Genomic DNA, 24,132 nt, shown 5'->3' with positions numbered 1-24,132 from the left:
ATCAGGTGGATTCCGCACACCTGTTGGTGGCTTTAGCTGAGTGAGATCTTGGATTAGGAGGCCTTACATTTTTAAAGGTAAATTTGAATTACTGACGAATTACCGAGGTATTATCGTGCCACCAATAGAACCATCCAACTATATCCATCACTACACGATACGTAAGTTTTTAACAAGAGTTTATCTTTTAAATTATAGTTAGTCTTCCTTAATGCATTGATGGACTTAAAAATCTAATTAAGTGGAGGAAGACTTTTGAGCGTACTTGACATGTATTTTCCTCATTACCACTAGTATAAATAGGCCTAGTAACTTGAATTTTTAATCAAAACAACAAACAAATCCAATAATGGCATCCAAACTTACTTTTTTATGTGTCTTGTTCTTTGTCTTCTCTCTTAGCAAGGGTAATGAAACTATCAAACGCCTTCAGGGTAGTCAAAAGGGTAGCAAAGTGCAAGGCCTCCATAACCTCAAACTGTACCTTGCCCGATTCGGTTACCTAAATTACCAACATACCCCTAACCATGTCAACTCTAATGAAAATGATGAGTTTGATGAAGAGCTTGAGGCTGCCCTAAAAGATTATCAAAATTTTCACCATCTCAATCCCACGGGCATGCTAGATGAACCCACAGTTTCACAAATGCTCATGCCTCGTTGTGGAGTACCAGATAAGAAAATTAGTAACAATCACGAGTCAAAACTGTTGCATATCGTGTCTCATTATACGTTCTTCCCAAATAGTCCTAGATGGGGTAAAAACCGCCTCACCTATGCATTCAACTCGAATTATCCGAGCATCTATATATCTCCTGTTGAGCGTGCCTTCAACAGATGGGCTAATGCTACACAATACTTCACATTTTCTAGAGTTTCTAATGTTGCGACTGCTGATTTAAAGGTAAGTTGGGAAAGAGGAGACCATGGAGATGGGTATCCATTTACTGGGGGGGTACTGGCACATGCTTTTTCGCCATCAGATGGGAGGTTTCACTATAACGCGGATCAAAGTTGGTCTATTGGAGCAAGACAAAATTCTTTCGATGTAGAAACCGTGGCACTGCATGAAATAGGACATCTACTAGGTTTGGGACATAGTCAGTTTCAAAACGCTATAATGTGGAGTGCCATCTCGAGTGGAGCAGTAAAGGGTTTAGCTTCAGATGATATCCAAGGCATTAAAGCTTTATATGGATATAAAAAATAATTACTTAATAGTATATATACATATGTGTGTACGTATATGTATCCAACTTTGAATACTTATATATTATATATCAATAAACTGTCTGAAATGACAATACGTGTTATGCAATAAATATATTTATATGAAATATGACTATCACATGTTTTTATATCATCTTGATCTAGCTATAGTCGTTTTCTTTATGTTATTAGATGATTCATACAATATTCATGGTTGTTAAAGCCACCTTGCTTGCTTCTATAGATATAAAAGTAGCTGGTTTACATAACAAAGGTCACCTTCATTTGCACCCCAAATTCCATGAACGTTGAAGATGACCTTCATAGCATAGCCCGTACTGTAAAATTCGTGTTAGACAACATGGGACATCGATGTCCAGCTGTTACCCAGGAACCATTACTCGGTTCTCCGTTTTATTACCCATTGAGCGGTTCCGTTTTCTTCGACTATAGGTGAGTGGTGAATGAGGACTTTGATCCAGATCTTCGGATCATTAGGATCAAACAACAGCTTACGTTTGGTCACAGGTTATGATCTTTGCGGCGGCAGTAGCAGTCTCCTATGTGATACCAATTCAAGTCCAAAAATGTGATACCAATCAAGTTGAAATTAATTCGATAAACACACAATATTTGGATACGTGTTTAGTTTCACCCTACAATAATATATGTCTCATTCAAACATATAATATCAGTTATACAACATGATATCAGTTATATATTTGTATTTTAATCCTTACTTGCTAAACAAGAAACAATTAAAATAGGAAATGATAGCTGTTAGAAGAATTATAATTATAAGCTAGATATAATATGACTTATATTAGGTTAATATGTAACATTATTATTAGTATCTATAATATATAGATAATATAGATATGGGCGGTTATCAAAACCTGTCATCATGTATATATACATTATTGTATCATTCCTGCAGAAATTACCAATTCGAATACGAACATTTATATCAGTAAAACCCTAATCTGCAAACCTGATCTAACAAAGTGGTATCAGAGCCACATCTATCCAGAATTCATTAAACTAAATCTCAAAATTCATCTGCATATTCAATCGACATGACGACAACAAATGGAGGGATTCAAACTCAAATCCCTAAACTGTCGGGACAAAATTACTTCCACTGGCACATTCAAATGAAAGTGTTATTGGAATCTCAAGATCTATGGACAATTATAGAAGAAGGATATAGAGAACCCGCCGCCGGTGCATTAGAAAGTGATCGAAACAATCACAAAGAAATCGTTAAGAAAGACAAGAAAGCATTGAACATCATGTTTCAAGCGGTCAATGACACAATATTTGAACGAATTGCAACAAGCAGAACTTCAAAGGAGGCTTGGGACACTCTGCACAAGGCTTACCGGGGAGAACACAGAGTCAAGACGGTAAAACTCCAAACTTTACGATGTGAATTCGATGCATTAAGAATGAAAGATAGCGAAACAATAGAAGAATACGTCAATAGAACGACAGTGATAGTAAATCAATTACGTTTAAATGAAGAGAACATCACTGAACAACGAATCATTGAGAAATTACTTCGAAGTTTAACGAGAAAGTATGAAGCGGTAGTCATAGCAATAGAGGAATCCAAAGATCAGTCAGCCCTATCTACCCTATCTACTGAAGAATTATTAGGAATATTGCAATCACATGAATTGAGACTTAAACAATATGATGATATACCCAAATGGAACAAGCCTTTCAAATACAAAGCACAAGTCAGGATCGGTCAAGACCCTTTAGATCAGAAAATTACGATAGAGGAAGAAGTAGGGGAAGAGGTAGAAATTATGGACAAATACGATGCTATAACTGTCAAAAACTGGGGCACACGGCTCGTTTTTGTCAGAAAAAGGATGAGGATGATAAGAATAACAGTGTTTTAATGCATGAAGAAGACAATGATGAAGGAAAGACGAAACGTTGTTCATGATTTTCAATGTGGAAGAGATCACCAAAGAAGATTGCTGGTATTTAGACAGTGGGTGTAGCAATCACATGACCGGAAATAAGTTGTTATTTACTACTCTAAACGAGTCAGAAAGAAGGAAAGTTAGAACCGGTGATAATAAGAGATTAGAAGTGCTAGGAAGTGGTGATGTAACAATCAAAGTGAGAGGTGTAGAGAAGAAGGTACCCAATGTTTTCTTGTTTTCTATGTAGAAGGGTTAAAACATAACCTTTTGAGCGTCGGTCAACTTGTGCAAAAAGGTTATGAAGTGAATTTTCATAATGGCTCCTGTGATATCAAAGATCCAACAGGAAAGTGTATAGGAAATATTAAGATGACCGGTAATAAGATGTTCCCATTGAACTTGAACCATGATGTCATTCCGCGAGTATATAGTATGATGATTCAAGAGCCTTCACTGTTGTGGCATAAACGATACGGGCATATCAATTTTGAAACACTTCATAATATGGGAACGAAGGAAGTAGTAACAGGATTGCCTAAGATAAACTCCAAGGCTTCTCAAAGTACCTGTGAAGGATGCCTGTTCGGAAAACATGCCAGAAAATTTATTTCGAAACAAACCACATGGCATGCAGACAAGCCTCTACAACTAGTGCATTCAGACATATGTGGCCCAATGAGAACTGTTTCTATTGGAGGTTGTAAATACTTTATAACCTTTATAGATGATTTCTCGAGAAAAACTTGGGTTTATTTCTTAAAGCTAAAATCTGATGCTTTAGTTTATTTTAAGATATTCAAAAGTTTAGTAGAAAATCAAGCTAATTGCAAGATAAAAGGATTGCGCACTGATAGAGGAGGAGAGTATTGTAGTCATGATTTCCAAAGCTTTCTCAAAGAAAATCGAATTCGTCACCAACGCACCACGAGCTATACACCGCAACAAAATGGGGTGGCTGAATGAAAAAAACAGGACCCTCATGGAGCTTAGCAGGAGTATGTTAAAGATGAAACGAATGCCACACACTTACTGGGCTGAAGCGGTGGCATGTGCTACATATCTTTTGAATCGAGCTACAACCAAAGGAATACAACACATGACACCACAAGAAGCATGGAGCGGAAGAAAACCCGATGTATCTCATCTAAGGATATTTGGAAGTGTAGCATACACACATGTACCAAAACAGCATAGAGGAAAGTTAGATGACAAGACAGAGAAGGCTATAATGATAGGCTACAGTGAGTATAGCAAGGCATATAAGCTTCATAATCCGATAACAAATAAGATCTTATTAGTCGAGATGTATATTTCGATGAAAGTCAAGACTGGGAAAGTTCACAAAGAAATGGAGAGTACTCAAGTTTACATCTAAATCATCCAGATGATAATGAAAGTGGTGAAAAGACGACTGAAACGAACAACATACCAGATGCTAAAGAAAGTCAACAAACAGTTGACAATCATGCTGTGGATCTGAACGTGTCAAATGATGAACAGACTTGTAATGATCAGACTGCAGACCTGAATGAATCATATGAAGAAACACAGGAACTTACAAAAGAACAAGTGGATGACTTATACAATGCACAAATAGCAACGGAAGATGCAGCAAATTTTGTGTTGTATGCAGATGCAGATCCAACATCATATGGAGAAGCCCATAGAGAAAGGAAATGGAGAGAAGCTATGGACAAGGAAATAGAATCAATACATCGAAATGAAACTTGGGAACTAGTAGAGCCACCGAAGAATCAAAAACCAATAGGAGTGAAATGGATTTTCAAGACCAAATATGATGAAAACGGAAATGTGAGCAAGTACAAAGCATGATTAGTGGCAAAGGGTTACAATCAAAAATATGGGATCGACTATCTTGATGTATTTACACCAGTTATTCAGTTTGATACTGTCAGACTGATATTAGCTTTAGCTGCTCGTAATAACTGGTACTTACATCAAATGGATGTGAAAACGGCGTTTCTGAATGGTTACCTAAACGAGCAAGTTTACATCGAGCAACCAGAAGGATACATTAAACCAGGAGAAGAACATAAGGTATGTCATCTGAAGAAGGAACTGTATGGACTGAAACAAGCTCCAAGAGCATGGTATAGTAGAATAGATGAATTCTTCAAATCAAATGGATTTAAGAAATGCGTATATGAACACACCTTGTTCATAAAGAACACAAAAAACTCAAGGATGGTGGTGTGTCTTTACGGTGATGACCTTATCATAGCTAGTGACTTGTTAGATATGATAAATCAACTGAAAACATCAATGAGACTTGAATTCGAAATGACAGACTTAGGTACACTACATTACTTCCTAGGTATGGAGGTTAAGTATGAAGACGGAAACATTTTAGTGTCTCAACAGAGATATGCAAAAGGGTTACTCAAAATATTTAAGATGGAAAATTGCAACACAATCTCAACACCAATGGAATATGGTCAACGATTAACTAAAGATGATCCTGAAGAAGAAGTAAACCAGAACATGTATAGAAGCCTTGTGGGAAGCCTAATGTACCTTACAAACACTCGTCCTGACATTATGTTTGCGGTAAGTAAAGTCAGCCGTTTCATGGAAAGACCAAGAAGAAGTCACTGGGAAGCCGGAAAAAGGATTTTAAGATACATAAAAGGAACAATAAATCATGGGATAATCTACTCTAAAGGAAGTAAAGGAAAACTAGTGGGATATAGTGATAGTGATTATGCAGGAAACATAGACGACACTAAGAGCACATCCGGATATATTTTCAATCTAGGATCAGGAGCAGTTGCTTGGCAATCAAAGAAACAGAAGGTGGTTGCATTAACATCGACCAAAGCGGAATATATAGCACTATCAATGGCTGGATGTCAAGCACTATGGTTAAAGGGAATACTTAACGAATTACACATGAATATGGACTGCCCTCCAACGATTTACTGTGACAACAAGTCAACAATATGTCTGGCCTAGGATCCAGTTTATCGTGGGAAAAGTAAACACATTAGGGTTAAATATCATTTCACTCGAGATTTAATTAAAAACGATGAAGTTGAAGTAAGTTTCTGTTCAACGAAGAACCAAGTTGCAGACATTCTTACCAAAGCTCTACAGCCAAGAGACTTCAAGCGAATCAAAGAGCAGCTGCACGTGAATCCTATCTAGCCTACGAGAGGGAATGTTAGAAGAATTATAATTATAAGCTAGATATAATATGACTTATATTAGGTTAATATGTAACATTATTATTAGTATCTATAATATAGATAGATAATATAGATATGGGCGGTTATCAAAACCTGCCATCATGTATATATACATTATTGTATCATTCCTGCAGAAATTACCAATTCGAATACGAACATTTATATCAGTAAAACCCTAATCTTCAAACCTGATCTAACAATAGCATTTGGATATCCTCAAAAGTTGGTCTATTGAGCTATAGGGTTTGAATGCATGGATGAGAAAAAGTAACTGTATACGACGCTTAGGAGTAGGGGCGCTTCACTAATGATGGAGTTTCATCACTCACAACATCTAATCAAGTTCCGCCACATCATCGAGTTTTATTGCATTACTAATGATGTATTTTAGTGGAAATGTCCATGAGTCACCACACACTCATCTCCATCATCAAAATCATTCACAAAACAACAAAACAACTGAATTGCAGTCAAATCATTCACGCGTGAAGACGACAACGCGTCACCTCCACCACGCGTGATGCAAGGTAGTGGCGGTAGTGTTTCACTGCCCATAACTCGTGGACTTTTGGCCATCACGTGGCGCCCCGGGTGCTCTTATAGAGTTATGCGCGTCATATTGTTTGGTAATTAATGTACCATATACCACGTGTATAGCTTTAAACGCATCGTATAAACACGAGGGAATGTCCAAATAAATTAGTGGGGTGTCCAAATAACCACGCCCTTAAATAACCCTAGCCCTAAGCCCACTTGTTCAAAACTTTGTGCCGGCCACCGACTTGTGGTCCTATACTCGGAATTACGCCAATAACACATTAGTATAATGGGGATGATACGTCACAAAAAGCATGCAAAACCCTAGTTTGCTACAGCTTCTAGACGAGAAAATTACCGCTGACCTTTGTCGCTAGCTTTTCAATAGAAAATTTTAAGCTAGGGATAGGATTATCCGTCTGCTATAGCCATTGCTTTTGCAATGAAATCATGAAGGATTTACGACCGAAGTATTTGTAGATATTATGTATGACGGAAATATTCGACAGCATATTTTGTTTTTCAGATATATAAAAAAACTACAATGGATTTTGTTAGGAAATGTCGCAAAAATTCGTGAAGAATTCAAAAAATTAAGCTGTCAGTTTTTTATGCTTTAATTACTAGGTTAAAACCCCGTGTATTACATGGATTGAATAAATATAATTTTATATATTAAACAATAAAAAGTTAGATGTTTATGAACCTCATATATTGTACGAGTTAAATAAATGTAATTTTATATATCAAATAATAAAAAAAGTTATATCTTTAAAAACCTTGTGTATTATACAGATTAAATAAATGCAATTTTGTATACTAAATACTAAAAACGTCGTATCTTTTAAACAACTTGTGTATAATCGGGTTGAATAAATCTACCAAATAATAAAAAAATTACTTCCTTAACAACCCCATATATTATACGTGTTAAATAGATCTAAAAAGAGTTATATCTTTAAAAACCATATGTATTACACATATTAAATAAATGTAATTTTGTATATTAGATACTAAAAACATCGTATCTTTAAAAAACTCATGTATAGTCGAGTTGAAAAATCTGCCAAATAATTAAAAAAATATCTTTAAAACCCCGTGTATTACACGTGCTGAATAAATCTAATTTTACATAGCAAATGATAAAAAGTTATATCTTTAAAAACTTCGTGTATTACACGGGTTATATAAATGTAACTTTGTATAGTAAATAATAAAAAAATATAACTTTTTAAAAACCCTGGGTTTTACGCGAGCTGAATAAATATAAATTTGTATACCAAATAATAAAAAACTTTTATTTTTAATAAATTTGGATAACATTTAATATTAATTTATTATTTATATATTTAATATAAGATAAGTAGGAAAGAGAGGTATTTGTTTTAAAAATATATTAAATTAACAATTTATATTTGAGGATAATTTTATTAAAGTATGATAAATTTAATATTAATTTATTATTTATTTAATAAATATAAGATAAGTATAGATTTGAGGATAGCTTTAATGAATGACATGTGTACGAAAGTTGGTTTCTTTTATTATAGTAGATAGATACCAACACGTGAAGAATTTAAAAAATTTAGCTGGTTTCCAGTCTTTTTTTATTTTAACTAGCTTACAAACCCGTGTATTAAACGGGTTGAATGATAAAAAAAATATAAACTATAAACTTGTATATAATCGTTATTAATGAAATAACTTATTAGATAAAATAGTAAAAACAAAGAACAATTATGTTTTGAGTTATTCAAAATAATTTTCTAAGTTTTTACTTCTCAGTTGAGATACTACAATCCATCTTATCATATGACTTAAAAGAAGTAACACAAAAAAAATAATAATAATAATAATAATAATAATGATCATAAAATTGTAGGTATTTTTTAAAATAATTATAAGTTATGAGGTTATGGTAAATGAATTGTAACTAAATTATACTATGTATATTAATGATATGATAAATATTTTGATATAAATACTATTTTTGGATATATAGATCATGAGACGAGATACGAATATCATCATAGTATAGAACATATTGCATATTAAAATAAAATCATACTACAAATAAAGTATACGTTTAAAAAAAATAGGACTAAAGCTTTTTAAACTATAATTTTGAGCATCTACAACAACCTCTTTAATTAGTAGTCGACATTTAAATATTCAAATTAAAAGACGCATGAAAAGTCGAGTTCTCTAAGTTCTAACAACTCAGTAGGGTAATAAAGTATATGTTTAAAAAAATAGGACTAAAGTTTTGTAAACTATAATTTTGAGTGTCTACAACAACCTCTTTAATTAATAGTCGACATTTAAATATTCAAACTAAAACTCGCATGAAAAGTCGGAGTTCACTGCCAACTCAAGAGGGTTTTCTCTTAATCCAAATATATATGTCCAAGTATTGTGTTAAATATGGACTTTATTCAAATTTGTGCAAATCAAACATGTCGTTATCAAATTTTATAACTATATTATGCATAAGTAACATAACCATATCCGATCGATGTAAAATATAAAAAAACCCATGAAAAATGCATTTAACCATATCCGAAAAGTTATTTGATACATTTATATTAGTTATATATTTTGATACATTTATATTAGTTATAGATAATTATTAATTAAATTTGAATTTATACGTTTATCTCTAGCTATATTAATTAATCTTATGTAATATTATTATTAAAAGTGAGGATTAAATTTGAATTTATATGTTTATCTCTAACTATAATAATTAATCTTATGTAATATTATATTATATATATATTGTTGATGAACTATGATGAATAGTAATTTTATTTTTATAATAATATATAGCTTTTCATTATTCTTTTATTTAATATATTATAATAGTTTACTATTATATTTACTTTTAATAACATATTTTTATTTTTTTTCTTTTTATAACATATATTAATTTCTCGATTAATTTGATACTTCTTCAATAATTTACGTTTATAACTTTTTTCTAAAAACTTAAGTACATAGTTGTGCTTGATTCGACATTCCGTTATAACTTTTGTTAAAAACGAAGTTGTACTCAAAATAAAGTATTTATTTGGTATCATAAAACGGTACGATGATAACCTAAGCCGTTCTAATGGTTTGCCTTTCTAAACAATATGCTTTATTTTCAAATCACGTTTATTTTACATTATCATTTGCTCGGTTTCGCCGCAACGCGCAACATCAATATAAACTAGTTATTTTTACATTATCAGAGAGAGTGACACGTGTACAAAAAGATTTTTATTTATTAGTATAGGAAGAATAGTATTCTTCCACTTTATTTAATTCACACTTAATTAAATAAACAACTAAATACTTTAATTAATCATTCCACAAATAATTAATTTACTTTTTTTTTGAACGGTGACATTCTTTTTGAGTGACCCAATGTCACACCGCTTAAACAGTGGCCCTAGCCAAGATCTGCCCAGACTACGTTGTCTTAACTGGGCCTGGGCTAAGTTGGTCAGACTTGGGTACGACGTTCCACCAGAAACCGTACTGCCTCCACACGAGTTGCCTCTCTGAAGTAACAGTCGGACGGTGTGCGGCTCAGGATTGAACCCCCCTCGGTGGGTTTGTCACCATCATTGCCCAACCACTGAGCATAAGCCCAGGGTTATATCCATCCCAAAATGACATAAGTGGGAGTTGAAACTTGAGTCTCTATTGGAAAACCTAAGTCTCCTACCGCTAGGCCACAAACAGTAAGGTATTGTATTCTAATACTAACATCTGTTTATGTATGTGACGACCCGCACTTGCAAGGTTAGTATCATGTAATCTTGCATTCATAATTCTCACTGTTCTCCGTCCATAAACTTGTTTTACGTAAGCGTGCTCATGTATACTTGTGTGCGTAGTCTAGTCTATGTCGGGCCTTTATTGGGCCGCAGGAATATTGGGCCGCTCTTACACACACTTCATTCCACTATCGTTCCAATCCCAAAACCAATTTGGCCCACTATGTTTATGGTTTGAATTGTTGTGCTTGGCCCAATAACTTAAGAGCCCAATCGGATAATAAAATAAGTCGGTCCACTTGATTCCGATTATGTTTAGGATATTATTCCATGCACTTGTTATATCTAGGCTAGTTGAAACAAACCCTACCCACGCATAACAACAATTCAGCCGCACACCCCTATATCCCCTCTACCTCCGATCACTGGAGATGTCTTCTGGCCAATAACCGGTTGCCGACAACAACACGTCAACAACGGAAGACTGACGGAGGTGGTGTTTCACGACGATCACGACAAGTGTTGATGGAGCTCAACTCCGACTGTTTGAATATGACGGCACAACGACATAATGGTGGTGGTGTGTTTCCGACCAGACGAGAGAGCGGGGAAGACGACTGATAGCAGCAGAGAAGTCACCGGCGAAGGCGGCGGCGGACCGTCGGAACTCCGAATCGGGCGGTAGCAGTGGCAGCGAATTCCGGCAAGACAAGTGTCGGAACTAGGTGTCTAATTATTGATTATTTAACGTGGTTGTCGAGGTATAATCCAACTAGTTACAATCTAGACGATGAACAAAGAAATAGTATTTAAGTGTTAAATATTATTAATCACAAAAGGCGAAAATAGACTTGTGGTGATTAAATAACATTTAAAATATTTGGAGAAATAATTATGGTGGCGAAATAAAGTTAGCTATTGGATATTGAACTAGAGGATATAACTGATCTTTTGTTTAACAAGTTAGATGAATTAGCTTTTATTATTGGGTAATAGAATGAAAGATCAAAGGGGATGCTTGTTGGACAAGTCGATAATTAGAGGATTAGAGTGTGATTATGTTTCTTAAATAAGGAACTTAATCTACACAATTAAAGAATTATCAAGAAGGGTTTTATAAAATTCCTCACAAAACCCTAACCCTAGCCGCCCCACTACCACCGGCCCCGTCGCACCACTGGCGAACTACTACCACCAGGGCTGTCGCATCGCCTGTGAACCACTGCTTGAGACCGCCTCTTGTATATGGTTCAGTTGGTTCTTGCGCTGGTGTCCGCGAGTCGGGCATTTTGTGATTTGGATTACTAGCGGAACTGTTCATTGCATCCAGAGTGTAAGTTATTGGTATTTGTTGCGATACAATATAAAACCCACTATGGTTCTGTTTATATTATAATTAATTAATCCTACTATAACTTGATCCCTGGCGGGAACTGTGCCTGTTGTGTATTTTATTCATGCTTCCATTTTGCTAATTAATAAGTGTTATTAATTGTATTACTGAATCAGTTATATAAAAGTCAAATAGATTCTAAGGATTCCAATCAATCAAGGTGGCACTCGCTTAACTGCTTAACACCGCTCACCCAAACCCATATGAATAACTATATTCCACCGGGACATGCGGTAAGATTTAACAAAGTTAGACTTGTGTGTACGCAGGCTAGATAAATAGTTTTAATCCGGGTACTAATTTCCGGGCTCTTGTTACTGTTTTTAAACCAACATCGACTCTGTAGTAGCAAGATTCCGACTTTACCTAAATCAATATTCTTCTATGCTAGTGATGTGTAAAATGTTTTTTATATTTTGAAAACACCAAATTAAAAAAGGACTCGCTAACTCAATTACACACAATTGGCAAGTGTACCGGTTATTATGTAGTCAAGTAGGTAAGACCGGAAAGGACACAATGTAGCGACTCACGATACTAAACTTCTATCTAGTCTCAGTTTATTGATTTTTAGTGAATGATTGATTTTTCTAACTAATTAAAAATACTAATCATGCAAACAAACAATCAAACAATGATGTTTAGTGAAATAAGATAATGAGAAAGCAGTTACCTATGCAAGAATCATGTTAACTCGCTTATAGCTCTCGGGATTGGATAATTGGGATAATGAGAAAGCAGTTACCTAGACCTGAACTGGATGACGAATCACCCTCCAAACATGACACAATCTAGTATCTAGGGAAGTGTGTAAACTCACCGGTCTCGGGTTTAGATTACCTATCGCTCTCTTTAAACAAATGCTAAAGTACCCTAATTCTGGATAGACACTCGGTCCTACTAGAAACAATACATCCGGGATGTGTAAGGGATGCACGAGGTCGTATAAACAACTTTCTAACACGGGATGCTAACTATATCAACACGAGAAGGGTGACTCACTCTCATGCAGACCATGGTCCCGATTATCTATATACCTAGACACACCGGCATCTAATCTCTTCTCGGACTTAAAGATGGTAGAATGCTAAATTACTGAATAGTTAAATTACTTGTTCCTAGCATTTACCACGTCTAGTAACCAAAAAAATTATATCGAAGACACAAAGTCTACGAAAATCTTTTTCGCCAAACCCTAGAATAATCAATACCAAATCAATTAACTAGAATCAAGTGGAACATACAATAACAATCAGATGTCAAGCACTCATATACACAAGAAACCTAATTAGAAAAACTTTTACCTAAACATTAGCCAGATCTTAATTCCAAAACCAAAAACCGTTTACAAGTTAACAATCATCATAAAAGCCTAGGTGGCATGAAAAGTTTTATACTCATGTACAAAGGAATCAATGGACATGTTCATCAATTCAAGTCTTAGACAAACTGAAAGTACATAAACATAAATCAAACCGAAAATACTTGAAAAGCACCAACCCGCTTCCACTCTAAACTTTCTCCTTCCTAAAATCACCCAAAGTCATCCAATTGAAGCTCTGGAATTCGTAATTGGCGAAGTATGGACGGCTAGGGTTAAAACATGCTTAAATAGGTGACAAATTCGTTTTTGCTGACATAAAGCGAAAGAATAACATCCAAAGTTGTTGGTGCACTTGTGTCTGTACTTTGTCTGTATTCGGTCTGTATGTGAACGATGTCCTAAGTTAGTCTGTAAGTTGACCAAGTCAACTATCCTCCTAGTTTGACTTAGCCAATAACTTGTAATATGTATGTCTGTATCGAAGGATAGTCTCGAAGGATACTGTTGATCCTTCGAGGTGCTCGAAAGGTATGCTTCGAATGGTAGACCTCGAAGGATCATCCTTCGAGGTCCCTGCTCATCCTTTGAATGGAATGTACTCGATAGATGATCCTTCGGACCATCTATCGGATCCTTCGACCAGACATCATGGGCTGGGTATATATATACCCATGCCGTGTAGTGTGAAAGATAGATGCACACTTAGAGAGGCACACAGACAGACAGAAAGAGAGTTGAGAGCATTCTGTCCGAAACACACACACACACTTTGAGAGTTTGCAAACTGATTGTAAACATTGTGCTTGTAACCGGAAACTTTCTACGCATTAATACAAGTGGTGTTAATCGTTGAGTCTTGTGTGTTCTTGTGTTTGTTCTTGCATCATCCCGGTTTGCTCGCTAGCTTGGATTCCGCACTCGCTAGTGAGTTTGTATAACAAGGTTTAGGTTTGTTCTCGATCCTCCGAGAAAAGGGACCTACAAGTGGTATCAGAGCTTGGCTCTTTACCTTGTTTAAAACCGGGTGTTGTTCAAGATCTTTGGTGTGTTTGAACACTTGGTTTAGCACCCGTTTTTGTTGGTTTTCTTGCTTGTTTAAACTGAAAAACGGCTTCTAAACCTTCGGGAGTGTTCAAGGTTGGGTTGGGTAACTTGAAAACTTGTTTTTAAGTGCCTTGGAAAATTCCGGCCATATCTCCGGTCAGTATTCCGGTGAACAGGTTTTGGATAAGATTTCCATTTTTGGGTTATTTTATTTCAAAATCGCAGTTGGTAAGGAAGGTACAGTCTGACCATTCCTTTTTGCCGAAAGTTGGCTCACCAACCACATCAACTTTTCACCAACCTGTCGTACTTTTTGTCAGTGTGTCAGAGCATTCGAAAGATATCCTTCGACATCGAAAGATATCCTTCGACATCTTTCGATCAAAGGCAGCTCGAAAGATAAGCATCTTTCGATTAGTCTTTCGGAGTCTAAGCATTATCTTTCGTTTTTGGAATCTTCTCGAAAGATAAGGATCGTTCGTGTTGGTGAATATTTCGAGATTAGTGTTCGAAAGATAAGGATCTTTCATTGTGAATCTTTCGAGACCTGTGTTCGAAACATAAGGAGAATCTTTCGAAATCATCTTTCGAAAGATAAGGATCCTTCGTGTGATCAATCTTTCGAAGTCAATCCTTCGAAGTCTTTGTTCGAAACTCAACAAGGATCTTTCGAACCTTGTTGATCATTCGAACAAATATTGATCTTTCGAACAGGTTGCATCTTTCGATTCATATCTGGTTTTGCACTTAACAGTTTGTGGTGTGTAGGTTTGGTACTTATATTAGATCAAAATGAGCTGTACAAGTCCATGGGATTGGAGTTTGGACTCACGAACCAATCAAGAGTTAGTCACTGCTGCAGATTGGGCAAAGAGTATGATTCCACAGCCGTCAATCAGTCCAAGTCAATGGGCTTTGGTATCCAATCAAAGTCAAAGTCTTCAGAACCTTCTGATTAGTGAGAGTGAAACTGGCAGCAACAATCGTCCACCTAAGTTGAACCATATGAACGATTTTCCATCATGGAAAAACCGTTTTCACACATATGTTCAAGGGCAAAGCACTGATCTTTGGACGTGTTTCATCAATGCGTTCAATACTAATCTTGAAACTGCTGCGTCAACTTCAGAGGGTTATGCCAATATGCTTGAAAATGACAAGAAGGCTTATGAATTGGAGAAAAAGGCCTTTGCCACACTTACTCAAGCACTCAACAAAGACATCTACCATCAGTTCTCATATTGCAAGACCACGAAAGCATTGTGGGATGCCTTAGTTGCTAGAGGAGAAGGCAATGCAGCTGCTCGAAAATCTCGGCATGATTTGTTGAAGAAAGAGTTTGAATCCTTTCAGTTTTTGGAAAACGAGACTCTGAATGATATGATCACACGTTTCTATCATTTGATTAGTGAGATGTGTGCTTATGGAGTTGTCTCTACTCAACAAGACATGGTGAGTAGATTTGCTGACGCCTTACCTCCAAAGTGGAGTTCTTTCATTGAACTGTTAAAGCATACCGGAACTCTAGATCAAGTCAACATCTATGAGTTCATTCAAAAGCTGGAACATAAAAATGATGAAGAAATTAGGAAAGCAAGGCGTGCTCCAGCTCCTCAGAATACAGAAATGTATCTTCCAGGATTCGATGTTTTGGCAAGATCTGCTGCAGCTCAGCAACAACAACCTAAGCTGCAGACTGCATTTGTTTCCAATACAAGTTCAAGTTCTTTTCCGTTTCCTCAGTCAACAGCTGCTCCACCACAACCTCAATTCGATCCGAGGTCTTACATTCCTGTTCCAACACAGCCACAACCACAACCTCAACAACAACAACAGCAAGCTCACTATACAAGCAATCCTCAACCTCAACCCCAAAGTCATCACACAATCCGAGTCGACAACTCAAATCTTTCACACCTTAGCATTGAAGTTGCTAAGGAACATATGGAGATTATCAACACCATGGTCAGTGCATACTGTGGTTTGGTAGCAGGTCAGCTTGGAAACATCAACATGACCAATGAAGATTATGATCAGATCGACAAGGAAGAAATGGAGTTGATGGATATTAAATGGGCTTTTGCTAGTGCGGTTAGAAGGGCAAAAGATTTCATGGCACGAACTGGAAGAACTTCGTTGGAAGGAAAGAAAAACACGAAGTATGGGTTTGATATTAATGCCGTCACGTGCTTTAACTGTGGCGAGAAAGGGCACTTTAAACGTGAGTGCACTCGACCAACAAAACACGGCAATCACAACCCGTTCAGAAACCAGACTAATGTGAATGCCCAACAAGAAAACCGTGAACGGAGGATGGTGGCAGTGAATAACAATCAGGGACAGCCTGGAACTACCAATCACAATCGGGCTTTGGCTGTTCAAGCTGATGAAGGATGTGACTGGTCAGTGCAGTTTGGTGAAGGAGATCAGGGAAGTGGAACTGCATTGTATGCTAAGGTCATCGAGCAGGTTCATAAAGAAGAATCTTCTGGGAGTGATGACAGTTCTGGTTATTCTGGAAGTTCGGATGAAGAAGGCTCTGTTTCTGGGGATAATCACTCAGAGCCTGATGAGGAGGAAGAAGGTGAAGATATTCAGGATCTTCTGAATGAAGCTGATGAGCTTAAATGTCAGAAATCAATTCTGATTAGGAAGGCTGCTGCTACATCAACGGAAATGGAAAAGCTATTTTCTGAAGATGGAGCTTTTTCTTTTCAAACTGCCTTTATGGCAAATGGTTCAGCCTCTTCTAGTCAGGTAACTTCTGAACCTCCTGCTCCTAGTATTTGTAAATCATGTGCAGAGATGAAGCTTGAATCAGAAAAGCTTCATAGTCATAACCAGAATTTGGTTATTGAACTGTCGAAATGCAAAGAGGCAAACATGGCTTTAACTCGGAATGAAAAAGAATTTAAATCTGTAATAGAAACATTAAAGAAAAATGTGTCCGAGGTTAACAAAGTAGTTTACCACAAGCAAGTAAGTATAAATGAATATATTAACCTTGTGGAAGAAACTAAAAAACAATTAGCCATTGCCCAATGCGAACATGATGCGATCAAACAGAAATTGGATAGTTATTCCAACTCCCAATTTGTGCTTGATCACATCATCGATGTTCAACAACTAAAGGGAAATCAGAAAGGCATAGGATATAACAAATGTCCACCCCCTTTGATGAACAACTATACCAAGATGCCTGATGAGGAAGAAATGCCTCGGTATGAACCCAGTGTGCCTCTTGATGTTGAGGAGTTTACTACTGGCCTTGGGTTCAAACCGGACAATTCTTCAAACACAGCCTCTAAGGAACAAGAAACTTCACCATCCATGAAGCAAAGTCCTCCAATTATCGAGGACTATGAGACATCGGATGATGAATCAGAAGTGGCTGTAAGTGATCAGGATAAATCACTTAGCAAGATGAAAGGAGTAGATATTCCACGAGAGAATCACATCCTTTGTGATCCTGATACTCCTGAGGTTCCATCTGTTAAGAAGCAAGTGATTGATCCTGTCAAAGTTGATAAGCCAGGTGTGTCTACTGTTAAAAGCAGTAATGTGTTGTACACTTTGGTTGGAGATAATAAAATCTACTCAGATCATGTTTTTCCAATTAAAAATGTAAATAAATCTTTGATTGACAAAGTCTTTGAAGACAATACAAACAAATTTTTGGGAAAAACACTTCCGGGAATTGTGGTAACACAATGTGATCCAATTCCTAAGGCTGAGATTAGAAAACAGTTTGGTAATCAAAAATCTCCAACCACTCAACAACCTACTGCTTCTAAGGGTAAACAACAACAACGAGCTCCAAAGCCAAAGGATAAGGTTGAATCAAAAGGAGCTCGTTACATGAAGAAAGGAAAAGATGTTAAATTTGTAGCATCAAAGGGTACAGATAAAATTGAGACTTTTGAAAACAAATCAAACACTGATTTTGTACAACAAGTCAAGATTTTGAAACGTAACAGTGATAACAATTACACCCAACACACAAACGGGTGTGATGAACGAGCAAGTACCTCAGATTCTACAGGTTCAACATCTGGTAGTCGATCAAGTTCTCCTAAGTCTGTTGAAAGGAGAACTTGTTTCAAATGTGGAGAAATTGGGCACATTATCAGAAACTGCCCAAATGCTCCAAAGAAGAAATTGGTTGAAAAAGCTCCACCTGAAACAGTTCACCCTCAACGTCGATCAGTTTCACCTAAACATGATAAACGAACTGTAAAAGAACAAGAAACTAAACAACGACGTAAAAACATGAAAACTGTTGAAAAAGCTTTAAAATCTGAAGTTAAAACAGTTCAAAAGGAACCAAGAGTGTCACAACCTGTAAAACCAGCATCTTCAAAAACTGGTAGGCAAAGACAAACTTGGTTACCTAAGTCGGGTGACAATTCAGGGGGAGCAGTTGTTCTTGAAAACCATCAAGAGATCGAGCTTACGTTTCGTGATGCCAAGGGACGACCCAAGACCACTAAGGCTTGGGTCCCCATTCTCAACTGATGAGTTTACTTGACATGTGCAGGATGTTCTAGGAGGAACTATTAATAGTCATTGGATTGTTGATAGTGGAGCATCCAGGCACATGACTGGCGACTTACGGCTCCTATACGACGTGAGAAATATTAGAGGAGGGTATGTTGCTTTTGCGGGTGATAAAGGTGGGTACATCACTGGAGAAGGAAGTATTTCCAATGGTATCGTGTGCTTTGATAAGATCAATTATGTGAAGCAAATTGATCACAATCTTCTGAGTGTGTCGCAAATCTGCGATAAAAAGTTCTCAGTGATTTTTGATGATGCTGGCTGCTATGTGCTGAAACCTGGATTCAAAATTCCACAAGAATGGATTCTCTTATCGGCTCCGAGAGTTAATGATCTTTATATTCTCGATATGAGCCAGGCGATTACTACATCTGCACAAGTCACTTGTTTTGTCTCAAAAGCCACAGAAAAGGAGTCTATATCTTGGCACAGAAGAATGGGACACATTCACTTGAGAAAAATGAACCATTTGGTGAAAAATAACCTTGTGAATGGTGTGCCTGTAAGAAGTTTTCATCTACAAGATATCTGTGTCTCGTGCCAAAAGGGGAAGCAAACAAAGAAGTCTCACCCTTTGAAGAAAATCAACACTGTCAGCATGCCTCTCGAACGTCTTCATATGGACCTTTTTGGACCTATGAAGCACAAGACAACGTTTGGTGATGCTTATTGTTTAGTAGTTACTGATGACTACTCTAGATTTTCTTGGGTATCTTTTATGGCACACAAGAGTGAAACTCCTGGCATCCTCAAGGATCTTCTTACAATGTTGGAGAATCTCTATACGTTGAAAGTAAAAAGGATCCGAAGCGACAATGGAACCGAATTCAAGAATCAAGTTATGGATGAGTTTTGTACTTCTAAAGGCATTCTTCATGAGTACAGTTCTCGTTATACTCCACAACAAAATGGTGTCGCTGAGAGGAAGAATCGGACGATCATAGAAACTGCAAGAACAATGCTAGTAGAGTCGGAACTCCCTATTCAATTCTGGGGAGAGGCTGTATCGGCTGCTTGCTACACGTTGAACAGAGTTCTTACAGTTAAGAGACATGGCAAGACTTGCTTCGAACTCCTTCAGAAAAGGAAACCGGATCTTTCTTACCTTGAACCGTTTGGTGCTCCATGTACTATGATTGAGCCGGATGGAAAGTTTGGTGCAAGAGCTATCGAGGGTTTCTTCCTTGGATATGCTACTCCAAATTTTCGTGTTTGGAATCTAGCTACCAAAAAGATTGAGCTATGGAGTGAAGTTAGGGTTCAAAGGTACACGAGTCCTGTTAGGGCTCCGGGTGATCCGTGGATGTTCGATTACGATGTGCTATTTGACTCCTTCAATCTGCCAACCTTTGACGAAGAATCAGCAGCGGCTAGGATGTTGTTGGAAAGTGACAACGCTGCTGTCTCGCCATTGGTTAGACCTATTGTTGTTGACCCTCAAGCTTCTTCGTCAGTCAACAATATGGTTCAAAATGAGGTTTATGAAGATGCTGCTGATTATAATGACTCTTCTGAAGATGATGAATATCATGATGCAGCTGAAGGATCTTCAGCTCCAGCTGCTCCTGTTCAAGGTGCTTCTGTAGATACACCTCATACGCAGAATATAGATACTGCTGAAGGGAATGCATCCACCTCTAACCACATTCCTGGTGTGGAGTTGGTTGTTGATCTTAATCTTACCAATTTGGGTATCAATGCTCGTGTACCGGATAATCCTGAAATGAGGATTCATGATACCCATCCCCAGCAGAATATCATAGGAGATGTCCATCGCGGTGTGCAGACGCGTAATCAGCTGAGAAACAACCGGAATGCTGGTTTGTATTCAGCTATAAGAGAATCTGGTCAACAAAATGACTGGTCCTTCGCGTGTTACGTGTCACAAGAAGAACCAAAGTCGTGGAAAGAAGCATTGAAAGATAGTGCTTGGGTTGAAGCCATGCAGGAAGAATTACAGCAATTTCACAAGCTTGGTGTTTGGAAGCTTGTTGAAAAGCCTGAGAACTACAAGAAGATTGGCACTCGATGGGTCTTCAAATGCAAGAAAGACGACCGTGGAGTGGTTATTCGAAACAAAGCTCGTTTAGTCGTTCAAGGTTTTCGTCAGATAGAGGGGATCGACTACAACGAAGTCTATGCACCAGTTGCACGTCTGGAAGCTATTCGGATCTTTCTGGCTTATGCCTCATTCAAAGGATTCAAAGTTTACCAGATGGACGTCAAAAGTGCATTTCTACATGGTGTGGTTGAAGAAGAGGTATATGTCGAACAGCCTCCTGGTTTTGAAGATCCTGTTCATCCCGATCGGGTTTGGTTGCTTAACAAAGCTCTCTATGGTCTTCATCAAGCGCCACGAGCTTGGTATGCAACCTTATCTACATATCTGCTGGAGAACGGTTTTCGAAGAGGTCTTATTGATTGTACTCTCTTCATCAAAGAACAAGATGGAGATCTTCTTCTGGTACAGGTATATGTTGATGATATTATTTTTGGTTCTACTAATGATGTTTTGTGTAGGAATTTCGAGCGCATCATGCAGGATAAGTTCGAGATGAGTGCTATGGGGGAAATGAATTTCTTTTTGGGCCTACAAGTGCAACAAACGGAGTCTGGGATATTCATCCATCAGACTAAATATGTTGGAGACATCTTGAGCCGGTTCCAGATGTCCGATGCAACGCCCATTGGTACCCCACTGCCAACTAATCACGGAATTACTCCTGACTTGAAGGGTGAACCTGTTAGCCCTTCATACTATCGCGCGATGATCGGATCCCTTATGTACCTCACAGCATCAAGGCCAGATATAATGTACCCAACGTGCCTACTTGCCAGATATCAAGTTAATCCGAAGGCCTCACATCTTGCAGCTGTCAAAAGGATTTTTCGTTATTTGAAGGCTTACCCCAACACCGGTCTGTGGTATCCTAGGGATAATAACTTTGACTTGGTCGCATTCAGTGATTCTGATTTTGGCGGATGTAAAATCGACGGCAAATCCACAACGGCTGGATGTCAGTTTTTAGGAAATCGCCTAGTCACATGGCAGTGCAAGAAGCAGACGTGTGTCGCTACATCAACATGCGAAGCTGAATACATTGCTGCCTCAAGTTGTTGCTCACAAGTTCTTTGGATCCAACAACAATTGCGGGACTACGGTTTTGAATTCCTAACTACTCCTATTTACGTTGATAATTCTGCTGCTTTAGATATCACTAAAAATCCTGTGCAGCATTCAAAGACCAAACACATCGAAATCAAATATCACTTCATACGTGATTGCTTTGAGAAAAGGCTAATCGATGTTGTTAAGGTCCACACCGATGACCAACGTGCCGACTTATTTACCAAAGCTTTTGACAAATCTAGATTTGACTTCTTATTATTGGTAAATGGCATTAAGGTCAAGCAAGAGTAAACCAACATCGGAAAATCATTTTTGTAAATATCTTTGTGTGTTTTTAAATTTATCTTAGTTTATTGATTTTAGGGGGAGTAAATTCAAAAATCTGAAAATCCAAAAACATCGAAAAATTTCAAAAACACAAAAACAATAGAAAAACAAAAATGAGTTTCCTGGAGAGCAAAAGAAAATGATAGTACATCAGTGGTCTATCCAAACCTCTTTAAACCTTAAGTGTAAAACGATAAGCAGCTCTATATAAGATGTATCGGTAGGCTCACAATCATTTTAAAGTGTGCAGGGTGATATAAATCTTAATCGACTGAAGACCAGGTGGGAACCATTCATTGGCATATGGTCTTAGTACCGAAATTTCGTTTGATAGATTGCCGAGGTTCTGAGATATTCGGTCTTTATGCTGCTTATCATCTGGGTATCATGGTTGTATCTTTTACCGAAAAATAACGGGGACGCAAGTCTAGATCTTCCATGATACTATACATACGTGTACATATTACATACTGCATTCGACCTCAATAAGTGATAAACAATCACATGTCCAAATCAAATAAGTGATAAAAATATCACATTTATCCGGGTGTCAAGTTCGTCTCTCTGCTGTACGGAAGTACTGACCTGTTCACGGACTTGCTCCTGTGCCCTCATGCATACGAAAATCAAGTTCCTCATCAATAAGTGATTATATCACATAGGGCTTGTTTTCAAATCAAAATAAGTGAGTATCTCACAGCTTATACGGTCAAACAGATGATAATCAGTATACTCACCGGTAAGATGAACACTCGTGCATACCTTGATACGGGAATGTGTCGTGATGTGGATGAACTCCGGTCGGTAAGTATAAATCATACCTTAACGTATCCCCTCGCCATGATTACATCTGATAAGTTGAGCTTAAGTGGACAACAATACCGATAATTGTTATAGGATGCTTATCTTAATGATAACTAACTGAACAACAAGAGTGTTTTGGCATGACCGTACACTGATATGATTCTCTTACCCTCGAAAACTCGCAAAAAGAATGTTTGTATATATTTATTTATTTACTGCTTAACTTTTATTGTTTTCTTTTTAAACAGTTTCGTCGTTTGGTGCATATCAGCACGACATTAGCGGTGATGTCGTTTGATAACACTCAAAGGATTTTAAATTGTTGTCTTTTAATTTCAAAAATACCAAAAAGATTTTAGGCGTGTTTTAATATAAACTTTATAAAAGCCAAAAAGATTTTCTTTCTACTTTATTTTCGATCGTACGATGTTGGAACTCGAGTCTTCGTTGCCTGAAACCTGAACGAAAACCGAACTGACTAAATCTTCATAAACGGTCGAAATTTGCAAGTTTTGAAAGTTAAGTCTAAAGTTGAGAAATTTATTAAACTTTCAAACTGTCGGACGGTGTTTGATTGTGACATGGTCATTCGTGTGTCATTTGTTTATACTATATTCCAAGCAGTTGTTCTCATTACGCGTTTAGATTTCTTGCATGTGCAGATTCTAAAGGCTAGGAGAACATGGTCGATGACAAGCTTCGGGATGAAGACACAACGTGAAGGCACTCAACTGATGAAGATGATCGAGTTGCCGCTGGCCATCATCAACACCACAAGGATCTCACTTCATAAAGATCAAGTCATTCACGAGCATAACTCAAGGGGGAGCTTATGTTAAGGGGGAGTTTGTCAACACACTTCCTACATGATACGGGTAGTTTGTTGATACACTCTCT

The 24,132-nt window shown here is 37.2% G+C and overlaps 2 protein-coding genes across 2 annotated transcripts; both read left to right on the top strand.

Moving 5' to 3' along the window:
• Positions 1-349: 349 nt before the first annotated feature.
• On the top strand, positions 350-1,210 carry LOC110876615 (metalloendoproteinase 2-MMP). Its single transcript, XM_022124781.1, has one exon. It carries the CDS (start codon positions 350-352, stop codon positions 1,208-1,210), a length of 861 nt encoding a protein of 286 aa, XP_021980473.1.
• A 1,075-nt stretch (positions 1,211-2,285) lies between these two features.
• Positions 2,286-3,119, top strand: LOC110876613. The gene has a single exon (XM_022124780.1). The coding sequence runs from the start codon at positions 2,286-2,288 to the stop codon at positions 3,117-3,119; it is 834 nt and encodes a 277-aa protein (XP_021980472.1).
• The last annotated feature ends 21,013 nt before the right edge of the window (positions 3,120-24,132 follow it).

This window comes from Helianthus annuus, chromosome 9 (assembly GCF_002127325.2).
Source record: "Helianthus annuus cultivar XRQ/B chromosome 9, HanXRQr2.0-SUNRISE, whole genome shotgun sequence".
Classification (NCBI taxonomy): Eukaryota; Viridiplantae; Streptophyta; class Magnoliopsida; order Asterales; family Asteraceae; genus Helianthus; species Helianthus annuus.
Note: the sequence above shows the minus strand (reverse complement) of the source record. Positions and strands in the feature narration are given on the sequence as shown.

What these genes read in the sequence shown, in the direction of transcription:
- LOC110876615 (XM_022124781.1), top strand. Translation starts at nt 350, where the DNA reads ATGGCATCCAAACTTACTTTTTTATGTGTCTTGTTCTTTGTCTTCTCT.
- LOC110876613 (XM_022124780.1), top strand. Translation starts at nt 2,286, where the DNA reads ATGACGACAACAAATGGAGGGATTCAAACTCAAATCCCTAAACTGTCG.